The following is a 23,101-nucleotide window of genomic DNA, read 5'->3' as shown; positions in this document are numbered from 1 at the left end:
ACACGCAAAGTCCATTAAAAACAAACGGAACATTTAAACTCACCTTGAACCTCGACAAGCGTTATCAGTTTGTCATCGACGGCATCGCAAATGTATTTTCCAGAGTCCGAGGGCTGAAGTCCAGAGAGAACAAGCTTCCTCACAACGTCATGGCTGTCGATTTTGATACGAGGATCTGGTTTCAGTATCTTTCCGTTCCATAACCACTGAACAGCGGCATTTGGCCGAGACACCTCACACTCCAAAATAAGGTCATCCCCTGCCACCAGGATGTGATGCTCTGGGTGGCCCGAGTTTCCAATGATCTGCACTGGAGGCTCTAAGCACAGAAACACACAGCAGCAGTCATTCTTTTTTCCGGAGTCGAGGAAGGACGGATCAGCATTTCAAGACCTTTATGGTATGATTACCTTGGACAGTGATATAGAAGACCATCTTATCATCCACTGCGTCACAAGTGTACTCTCCTGAATCCCGGAGCCCAGCATTTAGGACAACCAGTGATCGGAAAACCCCTTGTTCCTCAATACAGTATCGCTCAGTGTCGTCAATTAGCTGATTGTCTTTGTACCAACTGACTGACACATTGGATCTCGAGAGTTCACACACGAGAATAACGTCATCTGACACTAAGAACTGCTTTTCTGTTTTTGCCTCAGTTTTTCCCAGAATTTTTACGGGCAACTCTGAAAAATGAGCAAGAAGAGAATATCCTATTGGAACGTAGTCATGATCCATTTTAAGCAAGAAAAAAAAAATACAATTTCTTGCATAGTGCAGAGCCCTGAAGTACTAACAGACAAAACGACAGACTTACATAAAACTGAACCAATTGAAACTGGTTGCACCATTAAAAACCAAACCCATGGAGCTGAAGGGTCCACTGGTTCCATTTACCTTTTCTGTATTCCCATTTCCTTTTTCTTTAGATTTCTGTTACAGAAGCAGAGGCCTCTCCTGGATAATGTTACAACCTTTAAGGTTTATTCTATGGCCACCAGTTTTGTTTTCCCTTGTTTCTGACAAATCACGTCATTTCAACACATTACAATTCCCAGGATTCTTGCATATCAATATAAATAACACGTCTAATTTTGGAGTTATATCGTAAAATAACCTACCTTGCACTTTTACATTAAAATCCATGACGTCGTCCTTTGCATCACAGACATATTGGCCAGAGTCTTTCTCTGTTAAGGAGTGAATGGTCAACTGACGCACAACACCATCATCGAGGATGGTGATGTTTCTGGAGTCTTCTATTTCTTCCCCATTCTTCTTCCAGATGACCTCAGCATTTGACCTTGAAACTTCACAGTCTAGAACCAGAGTCTCCCCCGCCGGCTTCTCTACTCTACTCGCCATCTTCCTCGCACGTATGAAGCGAACAGGAGCCTCTGTGTGGCAGGAATTTAGTGTCAGTAGTGGACAGACGTTAACACAGCAACTCATGAAGTGGACTAAAGTTTTTTGTTTTACCTGCTATGTTTACAAAGAACGTCATGGAATCGTCTGCTGTGTCACACACGTATTCTGCAGAGTCTTTGACAGTAGTTTCGGGTATAATAAGTCTTCTGTAGACACCATCCACCTCCAGGATGAGGTTGTCATTCTCCTCCACTTCAAGTCCGTCTCGGTACCAGCGCACTGCCGCGTTGGGCCGTGAGATCTCACAGCTCAGAACCATCCTCTCGGAGGTTTGCTGGCACAGTTCCATTTGCGACTGACTTGGGGATACGATTCGTACTGGAGGTTCTGGAAATGGACATTTTGAAGCAACGTATACATTACTCATTAATTTAATGAATGCTACGAGACAGTAGTCTAAGGGGTCAGTAGTCTTCTTTCCATATTGACATACCTACATGTATGTAGCATTAGGGATTTTTACCTGTTATACAAAGGTGAAAGAATATTGAATCGTCAGCCGTGTCACAGACGTATTCTCCAGAATCGTCGACTCCGCTGGAAATAATCTTGAGTCGTCGATAAGGGCCTTCGATCTTGAGTTTGATGTTCTCGCTGTCCTGCAGCTTTTGACCGTCCTTGAACCAGCTGACAACACCGTTGGCACGAGACAGTTCGCAGCTCAGGATAATTTCGTCGGGGACATGACGGTCGAGATGGACATCCTCCTTGGGGTAGACTATCATCACCGGAGGTTCTTTGGAAGAAGAAGTAGAAATTTGAGTTGAATAATTATGTAAGTTATTCGTATATTTAGTCAGATATTTTCTTACCTCGTATGGTGACCTTGAAGATTAAAACGTGGTCTCCTGCCCGGCACGTGTATGTGGCCGTGTCGGACAGTTGGGCTGAACGTATAGTCAGGTCTCGCCTGGTGCCGTCTGTTTGCAGTGACACATTATCGCTCGGTTTCATTTCAGCTCCGTCTTTGTACCATTGGACAGCGCCGTCGGTCCTCGATACGTCACATGACAGAACAAGCGGTTCTCTTTCCACAACACTCCTGAAAAGCTCCTCCTCGGGAATATCCGCAAATGTCACCGGTGGGGCTGCACAGCACAGTACAAAGGGGAAGAAGTGAGCTGTTGGTTGAAAGTAGCATTCGTTGTTTATGCTCATGCATTCAGTAGTGGTGAGGTCAGGTTTTCCCAGCTGAGGACATGCTGATCAAGCCTTGCTATAGGTGACAACTCCTTGTAACATCCGTGGGTGTTAATCCACTTTTGAGGCAAACAGGGAGTTAATTGAAGCAGTGCTCTGATGGAATGCAACCATATGTGCTGGGGTAAAACGACATCAAAATACATGCTATTGTTTTTTTTTCGACACTGGTCTGAAATGGGAAGCATGTATAAAAAAAAGAAAATGCAGAATGAAATTAGCAGGTTTAGACGGAAATCAGCTGCGATGAGGGATGTGATGATCGGGTTTTGGGCTCACTCGACAGTGACAACATCTTGCCAAGAAAAAGCTAAGCATATCACCTTTCACCTCCACATAGAAATCATCGAAATCTGAATCGTCGTCAGTTCTACTGTCGCACACCCCAGAGTTCGAAGAAGGGGCTGACTTCATAACAAGAGTCCTCTTACTGCCTTCTGAATCAACGTTTACTCCCGACTTGGGCAAGATTTTTACTCCATCCTGGTGCGAGCGGGTCTGGTTTGCAGGGTCGGACGTCTCGCACGGCGGTTCGGTCAGGCTAGTTGCTTCAACAGACTTGTTCCTCTCAGCCTCTGGAACAGCTGAGAATCAAACCGGTGCTATAGGAATTTCAATCCATTGAACAGTAACCAGATAGTGATCAGACTTGCTGTGCTATGCTATGTTAAAACACTTGGACTTGTTAAAGTATGTAATTTTTTACATCTGGCTCCTGATTGAACAAAAAAGTAGTTTGGTACAACAAAGTTTGCGCCAACACAAGTTTGAAATTGTTAGTCATGGGCTCATATTCAGTGAGCCAGGATCATGAATAGGTCTAATTTAAAATGATACTTTCAGACATGCACTGAACTCTGGGGATCGTCCAGAGTTCCTGCAGAGGAGGTGTGTGTGTGTGTTATTGCACATGTCCGAAAGAGAGCTACGTTTATATTAGGAGGCGGAGAAAGTCTGCAGAAAGTTCTGGAGGAGCTCATGTGTAAATACAGCAGGACTTTCCCCGCAGGATTCACTGCGAGTGAGTGGGTTGATGACGCTTTTAATAGGCGACAGATACACGTAGAAGACACTGACGATGTCATAAGAGTTTGTTGTGATAGCTGCCGACGCCGGTGTTGATGTGGTGTGAAAAAGCACGTAATCGACGCAGTAGAATTAATGTTACTTCCTGCCTCTGCCTGCTGCAGAGGATTTGTTGTCGTGAACGCGTCTGAGCAGAGGATCTCCTGCTGCGTTGTGCATGCGGAGAAAGTCCGGACCCGATTCTCCACAGTTCCTCTGCAGGTCATGTCTGACAATGGTTTTATTTTGATTTGATTGCTTACCGTCTTATCCGACAGTTTTTCTATTTATATCTTATTTTAGTAGTTAGAATACAGATCATTTAATGCCCTTTCAGACCAGTGAATTTGCAGCGTCTGCAATTCAACTCTCAAAATTCTTCTCATCTTCATCGGATAACATTTAACATAGCAAGACATTGGGAGTAATCTGGACCACTACTAAAACAAGTCAGTTAAATCAACACTGACCAGTTAGCTGCTAACTCTGGTCTATGGTTTAGTTGTTTAGCGATGCACGAGCAGGTAGAACTGCAGAACACTGCGTGGATACAGTTTTCTGTTGCATCTACAAACACAATTGATGCGAAGCTTAATGTTGCAAACTGTAAAGCCAAAATCCAAATGAAAAACAATACATATATCTAAAAGAAAATTACTTTGTCAGTTGATATTTATCTCGGGTTGATTAATTCCACCTTTACAATTATATATCGTTACAATGAGAATGGATCAAATGATCATAAGTAGTTTCAAGTGACCACCAGGAATTAAAAAGACCAAATAGTCAATCACTTCTAGTCTGAAAGGGCCTTTAAGTGTTTGCTTCTGAAATAAGCCTTTCAAGTAAAAGCTGTCACAGCATTAAATTGACTGTATACGTCTTATTAGAAGTAGGCTACATAATAAAGAATTAGTACACATTGCCTGAGATTATTATAAAATGTTTAAAAGCCTAAGTTGTCCAAGTAGCCAAGTATTAATTGAAGGAAGTTAGTGATTCTGACAAAGCTCAAAACACTTGGATCACCTGCAACATCCACCTTGAATTCTCTATGGTCGTCCGTGGCCTCACAGCTGTAGAGCCCAGAGTGTCTGACCTCCGCTGACTGAATAACAAGGGCCCCCCTTTGGTTTTCTTTAGTTTCAATTTCATATTTACTCTCTGGAAGCAGCTGTTCTCCATCCTTGTGCCAATAGACTTGGGCGGTTGGCTCTGATGCTTCACACTGCATCTTAATGGGGCAGCTTGCCTCAATAAGTTTGTCTCCTGCAATCTCTGGAAGTGCTGAAAACCTCACAGGAGCAGCTGCATCAGAAGAGCAACGCAAAAAACTGCTGTTAAGCTGTCAGAAGGCGGGGGGGTCATTTAACGAGTTGCGTTTTTACAAATGAAACCGTTTTTAGGCCATTTTAAAACATACAGTTGTGGGAGCCCTGTTTCCATACAGTGTTACAGAAGAACATTAAAGAAAAAAGAGTTTTCTCAAGAGTAATTGTGCAAAGAAGTGTAGAGTTAATATAAGTTATGATAAAGCTCATTAATTCAGACTGAATACAAGCAAATCACCTTCGATGTCCACTTGGAATGTCACAACGTCATCGGCGAGGCTACAGCTGTAAAGGCCAGAGTCGGAGACCTTAGCAGAAGGAATCATTAACTTTCTCAAGCTGCCGTCTCTTTTCATATCGAGGCCTGTTTTGCAAAAAAGCTCCACCCCATCTTTAAGCCAGGAGACCTGGGCAACAGGCTCTGACACCTCACACTGGAGAATTATTGGAAAACCAACTGCAATCCTCTTGCATTTTTCAGACGGGGTGATTGGCATGATCTGTGGTGATCGGCCTAAGAAAAGGAAATAACAAAGATTTGGGATAAGGGGTGAAGTGGACAGAACACACCAGCCCAGCCAGTAATACCATGTTCTCCTGAGCATTAAAAATCCATTCATAGCATAGAACAAGATGGACTTGTATGTATGAGGATAAGAGGATGGTAAGGACAGAAATAAATCACCTTTTACGTCCACTTTAAATGTAACGGTGTCGTCTGATGTTGAACATTCGTAGGTGCCGCCGTGTGTGATTTCAGCCGAGTGGATGAGCAGCGTCCTCGTCAGACCCTCTGACTCTATCTCTACATTGTTTTGTGGCAGGAGTTGCGTTCCATCCTTGTACCAGTCCACGTGAGCGGAAGGATCGTGAGCGAGATCACAGCGGAGGATAATGGGAGTGCCTTCCTGGACGGACTTGTTCCCGTCACTCTCTCGAAGCTCAGAGAACTTCACAGGTGATGCTAGAGGTTTCAGATATTGCAGAAAGAGTGTCTAAATAAGCTTCGTATCGAAACCTCACGAATATTCAGTTACAAAGAATGTCAAGATAGCGACTGAGATTTGACCAACACATGGATGGCACAGTTCCTTCAAAACAAAGCACACATGACAGAACAACACATGTTCCACCACAGACATTGCAAAGACAATAAGGGAAACAAACGATCCAAAGGGGTAAAAGAGGAGGAATCAAGATTTGTTTCGGTTATCCAGTTATTTTTACACTGACATCAAACTGAAACAGACAAAGAATAAACGGGTAAGACACAAAGAAGAAAGACACACTGTTGGTTCATGGTAAAGGAGCAGTGCTCAGTTAATGTAGAAGCTTTCTGGAGTTATTGGACATGCATAACAAGAAGCTGCACTGGGAAGCTCAATGTTTAATATACTGTCTGGAAAGAAGATATCCCATATTGTTTTAGAGTGTGTTGAAAAGTAACACTGACACAACATGCAATGACTAATTAAAGTAACATTTATATTGCCATTGGTTTACTGATTTATTCAGTATTTAATGCATTTGAGGCTGTGGCTTCCACATTTTTTATAAAGGCAGTTGACCCAAGTTTGGGAAGTGGTAAAATGAGCCATTATCTGTTAGGTGAAAGACAAACGAGACCTAATCAACCTCACTGCTGCTACAGTTAGTTGAGCAGAGCAAGACAGTGAAAGCACCACAGAACGTCCTGAGCATCACCTTCTACTTTCACAGCAAACTCCACATCATCACTCTTTGACTCACAGCGGTGTACGTCAGTGTGAGCCTGCTCGGCCGATGGGACAACTAGACTCGTCAAATTCCCCTCTGACTGGAAGTCTACTCCACTTTGAGGAAGGAGCTCAGTTCCATCCGTGGACGAACTGACTTGTCCAGTGGGCTCTGACAGCTCAGATTGTAGAGCAACAGGACAGTCGGCCACGACTGTCTCTGTCGGGTCAGCCTCAGATAAAGCTGAGACCTCCGGAAGTGGAGCTACGGGATTGAATGTGAAATAGAGCTGGTCAAAACAGGTAGTGTGATCAACCAAATGAAGCAACACATAATAGTGACACTAAAACCTTCAGCGTTCAACCCTGTCTCCTACATCTTGCTACAGACTACAATAGTAATAATGTTTTGTAGGAAACAAGTGCTAAAATATAACCATATCAATGTATTTGCAACATTCAAATGTAAAACACATCCTTATTGTGTGAATAGAAAATGAAATCCACGCCATGTGACATTTCCTACAAAACATATTTGCCGTTGCAGTTACTTTTGTAAAAGAAAACACTGTCATTTTCATATTCATTCGTTTATCCTCCACAAAAGTTTGGATTTAGTATAACAAACTGCATACAGGGTAGATCTTATATTAATGAAATGGTCAGATTGTATTTGTGTAATCGCTCTTGTAAATGAAAAATCGAATGAATGATCACAATGGATATTTCAATGAAATTCACTGGTTAAAATAACAAATTCCTGTTAGTCCCATAAGTAAAGTTTTAAGTAGCATCTTTTTTGATAAACCCCCTTTTTTTAAATTCTCCTGATTGGACTCCAGAAAACACTTGACAAAGATAGAACTATCCGAATTTAGTCGACCAAGATTTTATAGCAATTGAACATTAAAGAAATAGGGCTTATGGGGGTTATTACTAAATGTTTAAAAGTAAATAACTACAGAGTGTGAGAGAAAGTTCACTTCTTTACCAAATAAGAGTAGAAGCAAAAAGGGCCACACAGTCTGAGGTAAGGTTTTACCTAAAAGTAAACTGTCATTACCTTGGGAGGGCGGTTTAGTTAGGGGAGTTCTGTGTGTAAAGATATTTAGATTTTAAGGCAGAATAGAGAAAGTACTCCCAAGGCCTAAAAGTTAATATCAACAAAGCGAAAACATTTTGGTTGCACTTTGCCCGCACTCAAAATCTATTTGTACAACAGACAAAAACAACTTTTGTCACCTTTAACGTCCACATGAAACTGCACTGCGTCATCGGTCGTCTTGCAGCTGTAAATCCCTGCATGAGACGGCATCGCCGACCGGACAGCCAGTGTTCTTATGGAACCCTCGGCCACCATATCTTGTCCAGCTGCGTCACGTAGATTTATTCCGTCCTTGTACCAAGCAACTTGAGCGTTAGGATCTGATACCTCACATTGAAGTACTATGGGTTCACCGGCTTCGACAGACTTGTTCCTCTCAGCCTCACACAGTGTTGTAATTGTCACAGGCAGAGCTGGGGATGTATGAGGTCACATCAAGAGAAAAATTGCGTCACCGACTGACTCCAACAAAAATTATGCTTTCAAACATCAAAAGCGCAAGATATACAATCAATATTAGTCATGCCAACAAATCTAAAAGTTATAATAAGTCATAAAAGATATGTCTGTGTCATTAGTAATCTAACAAGAGGTGTCTTTGGTTAGACGTCATATATCTCGACATTCAAGTTAGCATGAAGCTAATGTTTTTACTCTTTGTCCCATTTTAATATTCCTCTCACATTACCCAAGCTCAAGGTTTTATAAAACTAGATTTAGTATTTGCACAAAATCAGGTAAATAAAACCAGAAATTGTAAAATTGTAAAGGATCGCTCTTCATTTTACACAATGTCAACATTGTGCCCATCCATGTTGTTTGATAATGCTAACCATTTAAATCACCTTCAACAGCCACCTTATTTGTAGTAAAACTGTTGATCCAATGACTGTCACATGTCCTTGATAGGTAGATCTCTTCAGATTGGACTACCGAGGCCTGCTTTGTATAGTCGGGCTCTGCAAACTCAGTAGATGGTCTCTGCCCAGAGTTTACTGTGCTTTCTACTTGGTCCTCTGTGGTCTCCATGGTGTGATCACTCTCTGCTTGGATCGTTGCAGCTTGCATGGATGGATAAATCACCTCTGCATGGTTGGGTTCTGCTTGTCCTGTGCAACAGAGGTCATCCATTTTGACATGTGCAAACTGTCGTGAGTTGTAATCCTTCCCTGTTTGGACAAGTTCTGCCTTGTTAGAGTTACACGAGTCCAATGATTGAGGAGATGTAGTATCAGGGAAGTCACTGAGCTTCTCTGAGTGGACAGTCAGTGTCTGTAGGGGTCTGTTAAACTCCTCTGACTGGTCAGTTGCAGCCAATGAGGAGTTACAGGGGCCCACTGAAAGGACAGTTTCAGTCAGTAAGTTTTCAAGAGGCTTCTCTGATGGAGCAGCTGATGTCTGCAAGGAGCTACCAAGCTCCTCTGATTGGATAATTGTAGTCTGTAAACATTTAAGCGGCTCCTTGGATTGGATAGTTGCGGAATGTAAGGACGTAAAAGGCTTCTCTGATTGGATAGTAGAAATATGTGGAGATATAAAAGGCTTTCCTGATTGGACAGTTGCAGCCCGTAAGGAAGTAGGAGGCTCCTGTGATTGGGTATTTGCACACTGTAAGGATTCAAAGGGCTTCTCTGATTGGACAGTTGCAGCATGTAAGGAAGTAGGAGGCTCCTCTGATTGGGTATTTGCACACTGTAAGGATTCAAAGGGCTGCTCTGATTGGACAGTTGCAGCATGTAAGGAAGTAGGAGGCTCCTCTGATTGGGTATTTGCACACTGTAAGGATTCAAAGGGCTTCTCTGATTGGACAGTTGCAGCACGTAAGGAAGTAGGAGGCTCCTCTGATTGGGTATTTGCACACTGTAAGGATTTAAAGGGCGTCTCTGATTGGACAGTTGCAGCACGTAAGGAAGTAGGAGGCTCCTCTGATTGGGTATTTGCACACTGTAAGGATTCAAAGGGCTGCTCTGATTGGACAGTTGCAGCATGTAAGGAAGTAGGAGGCTCCTCTGATTGGGTATTTGCACACTGTAAGGATTTAAAGGGCTTCTCTGATTGGACAGTTGCAGTATGTAGGGGTGTAAATGTCTCCTTTAATTGTAGAGTTGCAGCATGTAAGGATTTTAATAGATCGTCTGATTGGCTAATTGCACATTGTGTGGATTTAAAGGGCTCCTCTGATTGGACAGTTGCTGTATGCAAGGATGTTGTGGGCTCCTCTGATTGCGTAATTGCACACGGTAAGGCTTTAAAGGGCTTCTCTGATATGACATCTGAAGCATGAAAGGTTGTAAAGGTCTCCTCTGACTGGAGGAGATCTGCAGTTTTTAAGGTGTTACAGAGCTTGTCTGATTTGACTGTTGAAATCTGAATTGGGTTATTAAGGTGTTCAGACTGGGTGGTGGAAGTCTGTAGGGGGCTCCCTAGATTTGACTGGACAGTTGCCATCTGTACTGAGCTGTGTATCTCCTCTAATTCACCAGTTGAAGTTTGCAGACGATTGCAGAACTTATCCGTCTGCAGGGATTCATCGAACTCTTCACACGGACCTTCTGGATGCAGAATATAGTGAATTAATTCTTCACCATGTGATTCTGTGGACTTTGGAGTGTGATGGTGACGTGTGTCAGATTGCATTATTGTTGGCTTTGCAGAGTTAGGGTAAACTGCTGGTTCATTGTCTGAGAGTTCCTTTGACTGTTCAGTTTGAATCCAGTCACTTGAATATTCACATGTTGATTGAGAAGTTGGCATTTGCCTGGAATGGTCTTCATATGTCTGCGCATCTCCTGTCCTGCCACCGAAGATGCCCGATTTCCATTTTGTTGACCGGCTGACAACTTCCACAGGAAAAGCCTCTTCGGTGGGCTTGATCTTCTCTCGGTCAGAAGAGAGCCTTGGCGATGTAGCTATAAGCATTATGATGTACACAGAGAAAGATTTTCAGTGGTTGATGGTCTCAAAACGTCCTCTCATAACATCAATTTTACATCAGTGGGGGTTAGCATGGTGTTATGGGATAATCCATTGCAAAGACAAACAAGAAGGACGACCAGGATTGGTCTGATATTGAACTCCTACATTTCCCCCTTCAACTGACTCCTAGTGTTGTTTACCACCAGTCTTTGCTCTAACACCGTAAAAACCTAAAAAAAAGTGCATAAATTTTCTTCTTATCGATAAGAATTCGTTGTCATTGCAAGGTTCAGGGCGGCAATGTGAATGAGAGGATCTGGTGATGAATAAGATAGATCAGATGGACTTAAAAGACTTGTGAGTTGCTTGTTACAAGCAAAGATGACTGTTAAAATGAAGAGTAAAGTGACAAACACAACACGTATGTTAGTGTGAGGAGCAGCTACGAAACACCCACATGGTTCATGAAACAGCCAAATTTCAGGAAATGACATGAGGCTAGAGATGACAGAGTGACAAAGAAAAGCAATTTTTGTAATGGAATATTAAAGATGCCTCAGATGGTTGAGCTAACAATAAAATACACCACTGTTGTTAGTGGCTTTTTATGTGCTGGGTTAACATGGATGACTGATGTTGAAATATATCAAATCACCTTGGACATCCACAGTGTATTGGGCGGATGCTTCAGCTATCTCACCAATTTCGTCACCATAGTGACACTGCTCTGCTGTTTGGACAAAGCCAAAGAGAAAACAATGAGCTTCACGTATGTCACTAAATTCTGGATTCTTAATTGTGCAAATACATCGTGGAACACCACCTTTCATGTCCACATTTAACTGTGCAGCATCAGCCGTTGTGTCACAGCCAAGACTCTCATCGCCAGACAAGTCATGTGACTGGGGGGACAAGGCTGGGCTGCTGCTCTGTGATTCACAACCAGCCGCTCTTTTAGGGTAGATCTGGGTTCCGTCTTTGTACCAACAGGCTTTGGCAACGGGATCTGAAATCTCAAATTGCCGAACAATTGGGCAGCACTCATCCGCAGACTTTGTCTTCTCAGCATCAGAACCAAGCTGAGATTTTGGAGAGGGCACTACAGACAATCATTGGGGTAATAATGTCAGTTTTTGCATGATCCTAGATATTAGAAAACAATGGCTAAAAAGAGACACTGTCACAGATATCAGTTCTGCATTGCAACGGCAAGAAGAGCAAAGACAAACAGTCACATAACAAGTTAGTCCTAGCTAACAGAAAACGCACACAAAAAAATATCACCTTGATTTTCTACTATCAACTGGGCAACATCATCTGCTGTCGCACAATAGTACGCTCCAGAGTTTGAAGGATGAGTTGGTTCAATAACAAGGGTCTTCTGGACGGCCTCCGTTTCAAAATCAGGCTGTGTATTAGAATCACGTTCTGTGTCCCTCTGCCATGACACCTGGGCAGCAGGGCCTGAGGGCTCACATGCTGGTTCAGTGGGACACGTGGCCTCAAGTGACTGCGTCTCCACAAGGTCTGGTGCTGGCGACAATGGCAACGTTGGAGCTAAAGATGATGATGATTCATATTATAATTGAGGACTTAATTGTGCATATTTAGATTAAGATAGTGGTTATTTGTGTAGCTTCCCCAAACAGGGGCAAAATCTGATATATCTCAGATCAAAAAGTTTGAATTCTACACAGAAAGTTACTTTCATTTTGACAGTAGAGATTAATTTACCAAACAGAAACATCGCACAAAACACCACACAGACAGACATATATGCATATTGTAAAAGTTAGTTGCATCTGGTCTCCAAGAAGTTCTAGTATTCACTCTAAGATTAAGACAATTTTGATTAAAAATCACCTTTAATATCCACAGTGTAGTGGCAAGTCTCATCAGAGGTTTCACAGCTGTACAGCCCTGAGTGCAAGAGCTCAGCCGATGGGATATTAAGTCTCCTCAACGTGCCAGTACTCAGTATATCCCAACCATTTTCCGGGAGGAGCCTTACACCGTCTTTATACCAGCAGACAGGCCCAGTGGAGTCTGCAACCTCACATTCCAGCTCCAGAGCTTTGCCTGCTTCAAGTGACTTGGTTCTCTCAACGTCAAAGATAGTAGAGTACGTCACTGGTATAGCTAGCATTGGGAATTCAGGACAGCTAAATAAAATCAAGACTGTGGAAATGGATACCTTGCAAAAATGTAACTGCAGAGCAGAAGATGAAAGGGCTTTGGAGACTTTCGAATCGGGGAGAGCCACAGCAGTCACAAAACACATGGTCATAAATAGTAATCACCTGGTGTGTTAACAGTTCCTCTAAGCTTATGTGCACGGAGCAGTCCTTCAAACCACACAGTAGAAGCGGGATTATTAGTGGCATCTAGAAAGAGGAGGTGGGGTTACAGTATCAACGCACAAGAGTAAAAGTGCAAAGTCACCTTTGATCTCCACGTGAAACTCCACGATATCGTCCAGTGTGGCGCATCTGTACACACCAGAGTGGCACAGCTCTGCAGACTGAACAACTATTGTCCTCGTGTTGCCCTCTGAGTGAATTTCTATGGCAGAGTTTGAAACGAGCTGGATTTCATCCTTGCACCAGCAAACGTGCGCCTCGGGATCTGACACCACACACTGGAGTACTACAGGGCAGCCTGCTTCGATCGACTTGGTCCTCATGTCATCGGGGATTGCTGAGAACTTCACAGGTGGAGCTACAGATGTGTTTAAATCTCATGTCAGCTTTACAAGAAAAACCTCACGTCAGCTGTTTAGATTATTCATCATAATCTGTTTACTGACAACTAAGCATGCTGTGATGCAAAATGTGACAGCTTAGCTGAAGAAAGACAACATACAAGAAGTGTGCCGGGTTAGTTGCTCTGATAAGTTGGTGTTTGTTAATGTCTCACATTGCTTCAAACAAAATCACCTTTGATGTCCACACTGAACGTGATGGCGTCACCCTTTGTCTTGCAGCAGTACAACCCAGAGTGGAAAAATTCGGCTGAATGCACAATCAGTGTTCTTCCCAGGCCCTCACTTTGTGTGTCTACTCCATTTTGAGGATGGAGCTTTGACCCATCTTTGTACCAGTACACCTGGGCAGAGGGATCTGAGAGCTCACATTGTAAAACAATGGGGCAGCCTGTTTGGATGCTTTTGGTCCTCTCAGCATCTGGAATTGCTGTAAACCTCACAGGCGGGGCTAAGGATATTTAGATATTTTAATGGTTGCTAAATAGTAAAGATTGCACGTCAAGTAAAGCTTGAAAAGAGGACAAAATATTCTGAACAAAAAAGAAAGACAATGGGATAAACGACATAATAAAGATGGTTATTCTCTGTAGAAGACACCAGTATTGTAAGAAACTCCACTTACCCTCTACTTCCACATTGAACCTGATGATGTCATCAATGGCATCGCAGCAATACACTCCGGAGTGTGAGAACTCTGCTGATTGGATGACAATTCTTCTCATGGTGCCCTCCGATTGAATATGAAGACCCTCCATTGTTTGTAACTCCACCCCGTTCTTGAACCAGTGCACTGCAGCTGCAGGGTCTGACAGCTCACAGTACAGAACAATGGGGTTCCCAATTTCTACAAACTTGTTCCGATCCATTTCTGACATTGATGAAAACTTGACAAGAGGAGCTGCGAATAAAAAAACAACAACGAGAACTTTAACTTAAACTTGTCACAAAATTAACCGAGGTCCTCTTGTATCGTTGGTGCTAAACATTTGCACATTTACCCAATTCCAGTTAAAACAAGAGAACAAAGAAGTCAACCAAGAATCACTCAAGAACAAACTATGACCCACAAATACCTTGAATGTACAGTGCTGCCGAGTCCCGGATGCCATAGGCAATGAATGTGATCTCCGCCCCGTTATCTGTATCACGTACTGCTCGAATGCGAAGCGATTCGTGTGTTCGTGAGCGACGCATGAAAAAACGTTCGTCCTCCTGAAGCTGAGTACCGTTCAAGAACCATGTACCAATAACTGAAGCGGAGAGCTCAATGGAGAAGATGGCATCTTGTCCCTCCGGCACCAGGGCATCCTGTAAGGGAGCTTGTATTCTGGTCACCGGAACTATAAAAGGAAAAATAAACGTTTGTGCATGATTTCGTAAATTATATCGTAAACTGTGTTGAGTTAAAATAGATAGAAGTATAATATATTTAATATAACTGAACTTACCCAGGTGAACAGCTTTAGGGAACTCGACATTGTTGCTCTTTCCATATTTGTTAACGCTGCAAATGCGAAATCGATAATCGGCCTCACATGGTACACTGTCACCGAGGATCTCCACAGACGTGGCAGAATCAGTGGTGAGGCACTGTAGCCACTCTTGTGAACCGGTGCCCACCTCCTGCCGTTCAAGCACGTATCCGGATGGAGGATTTTTACGCGAGTCCTGCGCAGGAGCCCACGATAGAAGAGCAGCATTTGCCCGCTCGGTGTTGATCTGCACACCCACTGGACAACTGGGAGGACAATGTCTGGCCGCTGGAAAAAAGGAGAGTCTATAATGCATCAACATTCCTTTGGATGGAATAACTTATACATGTTGATCCATCCCAAAATAATATAATAATACCTTACCTTTTACTCTTAGCTGAGAGGAAGTCTTGGATCTGCCTACAAGGAAAGTCACAAGTCCAGCATCCTGGGGCATCGTGTTGACAAAGACCAGAATGTGAGTTCGACCAAAGGACTTGAGAATTGTCTGATGGGTTTCCCGCAGCTCTGTGCCGTCTTTGTACCAGTGTATGTCCATCTCTTCCTTTTCCACTTCAACACAAAAGGCAGCGTTTTCACCTTCCAGGACGTCCACCTTTCTCGGGAGCTTCCGCAAAATTGTACCTGCGAGGAGACACTTGTGTGAGTGATTCCTGAGCATATTAATCGTACAGATATGCCGGTGTCATCCAAAACAAATCATCATTGTAAAAGTAAAAATATTTTCTGATCTTTGCTGACACTGCAATTGTCTACCCACTAAAACCACTTTAAGCTTTTGAGGCTGTATTATGATGTCAGACTATTTTCTCTGTTGTACTTGGAAAGAGTCAGAATTCCTCCACTGACTTTACACATGTTGTTTAAGCCTTTTGCTGAATGATTTCAGTAGTTTTTCTTAATCTCATAATAGAACTAGTCTACAGAACCAAAACAAGCAGCAATACTATCAATATAGTAGTATACTGTATATACACACTTCACCCTGGTAGGAAAAACATTAATGAAGCGCCTGACAAATAGCGCTTTCATCTAAATCTTTCAGGATTTGCCTTTTCTCTCTTGCACCCATCGACAGGTTAGTTCACATTCAGAAAGTTTTGATCTTAAAACAGATGTAGTCATGTATGGATTGTCCTCATTTGAGCTTAATATTGAATGAAACTTTATTAATTCCTCTATAACCAAAAACTGTGGTAAAGGTACCTCATAGTGTGTATAAAATGATGTAGTTGCTTTATCATTTGAATCAGTTTGCATATACTTGTGCATTTAATTGTCCTTGTGAAATTGGTATTGCTGTTTTCCTGATTTACCTTTTACAGCTACCTCTGCAATACTTCTCCCCCCGTCGGGCATCTCACAGAGGTAAATCCCATCGTCATCAACTCCGATGTCACGGATAGTTAGTCGTCTTTTTGTTCCCCACTCCTCCATTCCATATTTGGCCCCTGGCTGCAGCCGTCTGTCTTCCAGATACCACGTGATGGGAACAGAGTCCTCTGGAACTTCACACTCCAGAACGGCCAAATCTCGTTCCCACACCTCCAGATCGATGAGGGGCTGCTTGAACCGCACAGGCGGCTCTGGGCCACAGGAGGAAGAAGTTTGATTAAGTCAATATAACGTTTTCATAATGTAATAAAAAAGAAAAGCTTGACAGTGTCATTTCATCAATATAAATTCTTCTGGAGATTCAGTGTGACAGAAACTCGCTCACAGGACACCATCTACCGTGTGTCCGTGTTGTAAACTCTGCAAATTGAAATACATGTGGCAGTAAATTCCAGTGAAGCAAACAAGATGAGCAAAAAGCATGAGACAAGTGGCTTATTTAGTATCGGAATGGAAAGGACATTAACACATCAGGGTGTTAGATAGGAAATAAACTGTTTGTAACTGACACCGCCAGACAGTTGGGGGAACATAAGGATGTGGACTATATTTAGTTTTCTGTGTGCAAAGTTCTTCATTTCCTTGTCATATTGTTTTAAAAAAAATCCAATTAAAACAGACTGACAACTGATGACACTACATTCTCCCATTTTCCGTTTATATCACCTTTAAATCTACCCTCGACCCAACCACTTACGATTAATCCTATCTCAAGAGTTACATTCTCTATCTCTGACTGACGCAGTACAATACTTTTTTTTTTTTTTGCTGGTGCCAGTGGACTTTCTCTGAGCCATGTGAGAAACACGATCCCCTTCCCAGAGATTTCGATCACATGGACGCCTCCCTAGACCGTTCACACGCTAAGTAACTTTGCAGACATCTCACTGCTGCTGAAATCCACTTGAGGCTTATGAACTTTGCCTGTTTACTTTCAAATTTCAGATCTGTAAGACATTTCATTTATCCTCCAGATTTTAAAGCAGCTTGTCTAATAATTTCTTTAATAATTATATTTCCAGCTCACAGGCCAACTGACTTAACCTTTTATGAATCTAACTGACTGATGATGTAATGCTTTGTCTGATATATATATATACTATACTTTCCTTTAGAGCAACACCTTTTCATGAAATTATATACAAAACTTTCAACCTTTTTATCTTGTGCTGTGGTCGAAACTTCATGAGCTTTCTATATATTTTATTCAGTTTTTTTGAGAAAGAATCAATATACTACCACAACACAAAATGTTCAATTTGAATTTTGTCTGGGCTCTCTGGCCTGACCCCAATACATGTTCTCCATGATGAGATATAGTATCTCACTGACACATCACACCCTCACTCACTCCTTCACCCACTGAAAAAGCCTCCCAGGCTAGAACTGTGTCTGCCTTTACTCTGCTGTCCCTCAAAGAGTTTTTACTTTATTCAATGTAAACTTTAGAGTTGTGTGTCCACTGAAAACGATCTCGACTTACCCTTCACGGTGAGGTGTACAGCACTGAGGGTCTGGCCTGCTGTGTTTGATGCAGCACAGACATAAACGCCGTTATCCTTCTGCTTACAGTACAGAACTTTAAGTGTGAAGTATCCTTCTCTGTCCTCGTATAACAAATAACGCCTTCCCGACAGTATCAGCCTGCCGTCTTTCCTCCAGATTATTTCTGGTTTGGGTTTACCAGTCACGAAGCAGCGGAATTTGGCATGTTTGCCCTCCGTCACGGCAAACATTTTGACTTTGGTAGACTTGGTCACGGTGTCGTCTTTGAGTCGGTTTGGCACTTGCCTACCGATCCTCTGTTTTCCCTGGTGGCCTTTCCGGTGGCCGTTTGTGTAGCCATTACGATTTCCCTCTTCCTCGTGTCCCGGGCCTGCGTCGACGAGCAACACAGCTCCTGCCAATGATTCCCCAAACTCGTTCCTGGCTTTGCATGTATATACTCCACCATCTGGTGCACGAGTCTTAAAAATCTTGAGCTGGAACCATCCACCGTCCTGGTAGCCCACAGTGAAATGTGTGCTTTCAAATATTTCATTGAGTTTCCGGCCGTCCTTTTCCCAGACGACCTCCGGCCGTGGCTTTCCCCACAGCTTACAGGAGAAGACAGCATCTTCCCCACGACCTGCACGGGTGGAGAGCGGCTTGATGAGGAACCGTGGCTTATTCTCCTCTCGTAGCTCCATCTCTTGTGCCTCACCCTCCACGTTCAGTGTTGCTGCTGCATACGTTTCCCCAATGCTGTTCTTTGCTTTGCAAATGTACTGTCCGCTGTCATCTGAGGTCACGGCAGAAATGATGAGATTGTAAACGTTTCCATCCTCAAAGACCCTGTATTGTCCTTGCAGGTCAATCTTTTCATTGTTGCGCTCCCAGATCACTGCGGGCCGTGGATCGCCACCGATTTGACACTTCAGAACAGCATCAGTCCCAGTTTGTACCATCACAGGTCTTGGGTAGGCCAAGAAACGTGGCGCTCCACCAAACACATCCATTGCTGCTCCTGAGTTACCTCTACTTCACCTGTGGCAGCGTCTCACTGGGAGAAGATGGTCCAACCCCTGCACTGCAAATTTCTAAAAAAAAGAAACAACAGAATCATCACGTTGACATCAAACAGTTTGTGTTTTGAACTAGTGAAGCTATTTGATTTTAATCACTCAACCATATACGAAAATAATGATACAATTATACATTTTGAAAATGAGCACAGGAAAATAAAACTGAAGAGCAAATCACTGAACCTCTGTCCCTTTTCCACCCATGTGTTTCAGCACAGACGGATATGATTATTAGGGCTAATTGAATTAGATCTGTCTGCAGGAGAGAAAAACACCGGCGAGCAGTGACAGGGGGAACAACCCTGTCCTGCTGCAACAGCAGCCACAACACATCGAGGCAGTACAGCTGGTGCTGTATTTCAATGGGAAAGTACTTAATATAGCATGCCCTAAATAAAGATCCGTGTGTCAGGTATCACAAAGACAGCTCTGAAAGCCGCATGCTCACACAAACACTGGCAGAAATCACAGTCTGCCCACCCAAGAGACCTAGCAGTCAAAATATGCTGGGCCCCTATCACACCCTTTGTTGGCAGCTCTGATCAGGAATTCTTTCTTTAAATGTCACTGTTAAAATGATTTTTCTGTCGTATTCTTGCATAAATCTGTCCTATGAATGCTAACTGTCCTAAAAAAGTTGGTTCATAGTTTACAATTCCCTCTCTCCCGTTGAAATTTCTCCTTTTTTTTGCCATTCGTGAGATTTTATTCTTCAACTAAAACGTTTCCTCGAGGAGCCTTTTGGATAAAGCAAGCAGTGTTTCAGGTCTGTAAAGTCAGGATTCTGCTTTTAAAATAGTTGACATTTTTGATATGGTCAATGCAGCCACGTAGTTGTCAATAATAATATATGAAAAATAACATATACATGATATTACACAATATGAATGCTAATTATGATAATATAATATTTAAACACTAACGGAACCAAACCTGCTGTTGCAAAATAATAAAATAGTGTTCTCTCAAACTTTTCATTCCCTCTAAAATAGTTTCCATTTGTTTTTGTTTTTTTCGTTACCACGAACCATTTTATATCGTACAGGCTTTGGTTGGTGTAAATATTGTTGTAAAAGAGAGTTGGAAATAGCAGCTTTAGTTTGTAAACAATTATCTTAAAATTCAACTGAAAGTCGGTTAAATTGAAAAAGTCTTTGATTATACAATTTGACATAAATGATCAAAAGTTCCATGATTTTTTTAGTTTTTTGTTGCATCGCGACATGTTTTACGAGGACAATTTGCACATAGTGTTGAAAGAGACTTCAATATTCCCTCTGGAGGTTTAAAGAGAGGAGATTAACCCCTGTGTTTACTTGTCTGATTTAATTGGAATGACCTCTGCCCCCTGTGAAGCTGTGCCGTGTACCCCCCATATGACCTACCTCGCTTCAGTCGCCAGGAACGACCGTCAACATACATTCCGCAATTGCAGTCTTGCTTCGAGCTGAGAAGCAATGCCACCCGTCTCCTGAAGGCTGAGTAATGTCCCAGGTTGACTTCAGATTCAGACACATGCTCCTCAAAGGTCCCAAGTTCCACTCCAGTTCATGTGTGAGACTATCTGTCCCGCAGGAGGGGGGGGGGGGGGAAACTGGACTTCACTATCCTCACGAGATTCCCGCTTAACAACTTCGGAGTGGTCCTACGATCACTGTGTTGTTCAGGCCTTAGACACCCCAAGTGTCATTGTTCGTGGAATACCGATAAATGCTTTTGCAGCTGCTGCTGTCCCCTAAAAATACTGGCTGCCTCGATGACAGCAGTGAAGATAAGTCAGGCACTTCCATTCACTTGCCAGCAGAGGCTAAAGATAGTTCAGGTGGCCAGTGTAGGGGGGGGGGCTGCTTAGCTTACTTGAGGCTTTGCAATAAAAATCCAAGGAAAAGAGCAAGCGTCAGGGGCATCGTTTAAAAAACAGTGCGTAGGATTATTAACACTAAAAGTATGCACGAAAGCCAAAAATGGCGTACGCGAAAAAAGATTCCGATTTATAAAACCGGAAGGTAATGTTCCCTCAATAAATCACAGTCCCCCTGGAAGCATGCGTACGAGGATCTGCCTTATGCCCCGCCCCTCTACACGCCCACATGCAACCATAAATGGTCAATGCAAAGCAGCTCATGAATATTAAATTGTCCTGCTGACCAATCGGGTTCCACGGTGAATCGTGATGAAAAGAAGAAGCCCAGCTTTCTGACACAGGTATGGACAACAGTGATGTCATTAATAAAGAAAATACACTGGTACACTGCTACTACCACAGGTGTAGTACCGCCAATATGTATATGTTTATATTTTAATTATCCAAAGCTGCAGGATTATTCAATTCAGAGACAGCTGCGATGTCCTCGATCTATACAATTTAACACAAGTATATTTTTTATGATTAAAAGAGGCTTTACATAGAAAGGTGAATATTAAACAGTGTTAATCCCATCAAACAGACCTGACAGCTAATAAACCAGAGTGGTGAGTACTGTGTTTCTACTGGGATGGTTCGGTTCCGTCGGGTCGGTCTGTGTGATACTGGACTCAGTTCGGCACAAAGATCTTAAGATCACAGATCTATAGAATCTATATCAGCTGATTAGTCATCATCACGGAACAGGAAATCTTTGTGATCGCTGAACACTCGTTTCCTCCTCATCCTTCCATCTGCACACTTCTCTATCGGTGCCAGTGCATCCATCACGCAGCATTACGCACGAGTGTCACCACATTATTTATATATTTAGAGCAATCGGACTGATTACTTCACACATCAGTGAGATCCTCACCTCCACTCAGGGATATTATTTGGAAATGGAAGTTTGCAGAAGCCCATTGAACAGAATAGGGTTGGACGCATGAGAATAATGTCAACACCCCGACAACGTGTCATGAAGGCTGAGTTCAAGCTGCCTAACAAGCTTTGCCTGTCTGGTGCTGAGAACTGCAAAGGTTTGTATGTAGGTTAGATTCAGACATTTATTTCATCTTCAGATCCATAAAAATCTGCTATGAAACTGATTTTAGTCCAATGGACAATAACACAACAACAACAACCACCCTGACATCCTCAGCTTGGTCGACTTCCTTCTCACTTAAAAGCCTCCACAGCAGACTGTGAAAGAGGCTTCAATCAAATGAAGTGAGAGAATAGTGACTGGAGGTCAAGCTGCCTGTGTGACTCCTGCACCATCCATTCTCTCTTTAGAGAATTATGAGTCCACCCCGGCCGACCGGATCCGCCCTGGAGGTCCAGACTTCATGGTGGAGAAGAGGCTGCTCGGGGAAGTGCTGCTGAAACTTCAGAATCTGATGAGTGACATTAAACTGGAGATGGAAATGAAAGAAAGAACGTTTTTATCTGTTGTTTAATCTGTTAAATTTATCAAATATATCTTCCATCAGTTCACAGTTTGTGTTTATTTTAGTGACACTTAGTATGAGGGTCATATTGAAGTATAAAACAAGGTTTCAAGTATAATGTTGCAATATTACGAGAATAAAGTTGTAATTGAGAAGAAAGTCAAAGAGACAACTTCCAAGTCTGTGTGGTTCTCTTTTCAGAAAAGACTGGATTTCCTAAACTAAACTTTTCAAAGTCCTGCTACTTATGATAATGTGGTGCTGATGAGCCAAGATATAAAGTATTTATTTGTGGAATCTATAATAAAGTACATCATGTCACATATTCCTTAACGAAGGCAACAGGCTGATCTTCTGATGTTCACCTCTAAATAATTATATTTATATTATTACTCTCCTCCTGTCGCACACTGCTGGTTTAAACAATTTTAAGAGCCTAAGTAGCAGGTGAAAAAAAAGTTAATTTCTACCCCACATAGATTTATATCAATCTGATCCTGTGCCTTGTGAAAATGAGATTGGACAGCACGTGGACTCCGGTTTTTCCAGTGTGTGAGGCCGGAGTGTGATTGTGAGACTTGGCCTCAGCATTGGCTGCAGTGTCTCTTCAGCTGTTTGCTGGCTCCACAGTCCCTCCTCCCTGATTTCAGCTGTTGGGAGTAATCTGATATAAGTCAGAGCCCTGTAGCCGGTTATGAAATGCTTTGTGCGTACAACTGAGGAACAACAGTTGTTCTATTATCACAACTCAGATTTTCGGAACGGAGAAAA

At 42.6% G+C, this 23,101-nt stretch overlaps 1 protein-coding gene across 21 annotated transcripts in view; it reads right to left on the bottom strand.

Annotated features, from left to right (window-relative positions):
• The window catches only part of obsl1b (obscurin like cytoskeletal adaptor 1b), a 30,761-nt gene extending 10,027 nt beyond the window's left edge, over nucleotides 1-20,734 (bottom strand). For 2 of the 21 annotated variants that reach the window (XM_034573804.1, XM_034573803.1), the window contains exons 1-25: nucleotides 20,362-20,734; nucleotides 17,896-18,991; nucleotides 16,334-16,603; nucleotides 15,381-15,641; nucleotides 14,973-15,284; nucleotides 14,598-14,864; nucleotides 14,147-14,422; nucleotides 13,697-13,972; nucleotides 13,203-13,478; nucleotides 12,624-12,899; nucleotides 12,045-12,317; nucleotides 11,416-11,859; nucleotides 8,690-10,753; nucleotides 7,982-8,257; nucleotides 6,774-7,004; nucleotides 5,710-5,988; nucleotides 5,263-5,538; nucleotides 4,723-5,001; nucleotides 2,952-3,212; nucleotides 2,241-2,516; nucleotides 1,892-2,164; nucleotides 1,480-1,755; nucleotides 1,122-1,397; nucleotides 411-686; nucleotides 44-319 (exon numbers count right to left, since the gene is read on the bottom strand). In XM_034573804.1, the coding sequence (XP_034429695.1) occupies nucleotides 44-319; nucleotides 411-686; nucleotides 1,122-1,397; nucleotides 1,480-1,755; nucleotides 1,892-2,164; nucleotides 2,241-2,516; nucleotides 2,952-3,212; nucleotides 4,723-5,001; nucleotides 5,263-5,538; nucleotides 5,710-5,988; nucleotides 6,774-7,004; nucleotides 7,982-8,257; nucleotides 8,690-10,753; nucleotides 11,416-11,859; nucleotides 12,045-12,317; nucleotides 12,624-12,899; nucleotides 13,203-13,478; nucleotides 13,697-13,972; nucleotides 14,147-14,422; nucleotides 14,598-14,864; nucleotides 14,973-15,284; nucleotides 15,381-15,641; nucleotides 16,334-16,603; nucleotides 17,896-18,910 (9,265 nt within the window). In that variant the 5' untranslated portion in view covers nucleotides 18,911-18,991; nucleotides 20,362-20,734. The remainder of the gene's footprint in view (nucleotides 1-43; nucleotides 320-410; nucleotides 687-1,121; nucleotides 1,398-1,479; nucleotides 1,756-1,891; nucleotides 2,165-2,240; nucleotides 2,517-2,951; nucleotides 3,213-4,722; nucleotides 5,002-5,262; nucleotides 5,539-5,709; nucleotides 5,989-6,773; nucleotides 7,005-7,981; nucleotides 8,258-8,689; nucleotides 10,754-11,415; nucleotides 11,860-12,044; nucleotides 12,318-12,623; nucleotides 12,900-13,202; nucleotides 13,479-13,696; nucleotides 13,973-14,146; nucleotides 14,423-14,597; nucleotides 14,865-14,972; nucleotides 15,285-15,380; nucleotides 15,642-16,333; nucleotides 16,604-17,895; nucleotides 18,992-20,361) is intronic. The other 19 variants (XM_034573806.1, XM_034573807.1, XM_034573805.1 and 16 more) reach the window with 19 other exon arrangements.
• Between the last annotated feature and the right edge of the window lie 2,367 nt (nucleotides 20,735-23,101).

The sequence above is a fragment of the Hippoglossus hippoglossus genome, chromosome 21, assembly GCF_009819705.1.
Source record: "Hippoglossus hippoglossus isolate fHipHip1 chromosome 21, fHipHip1.pri, whole genome shotgun sequence".
Lineage (NCBI taxonomy): Eukaryota > Metazoa > Chordata > Actinopteri > Pleuronectiformes > Pleuronectidae > Hippoglossus > Hippoglossus hippoglossus.
This window is presented reverse-complemented; position numbering and strand designations above follow the sequence as displayed.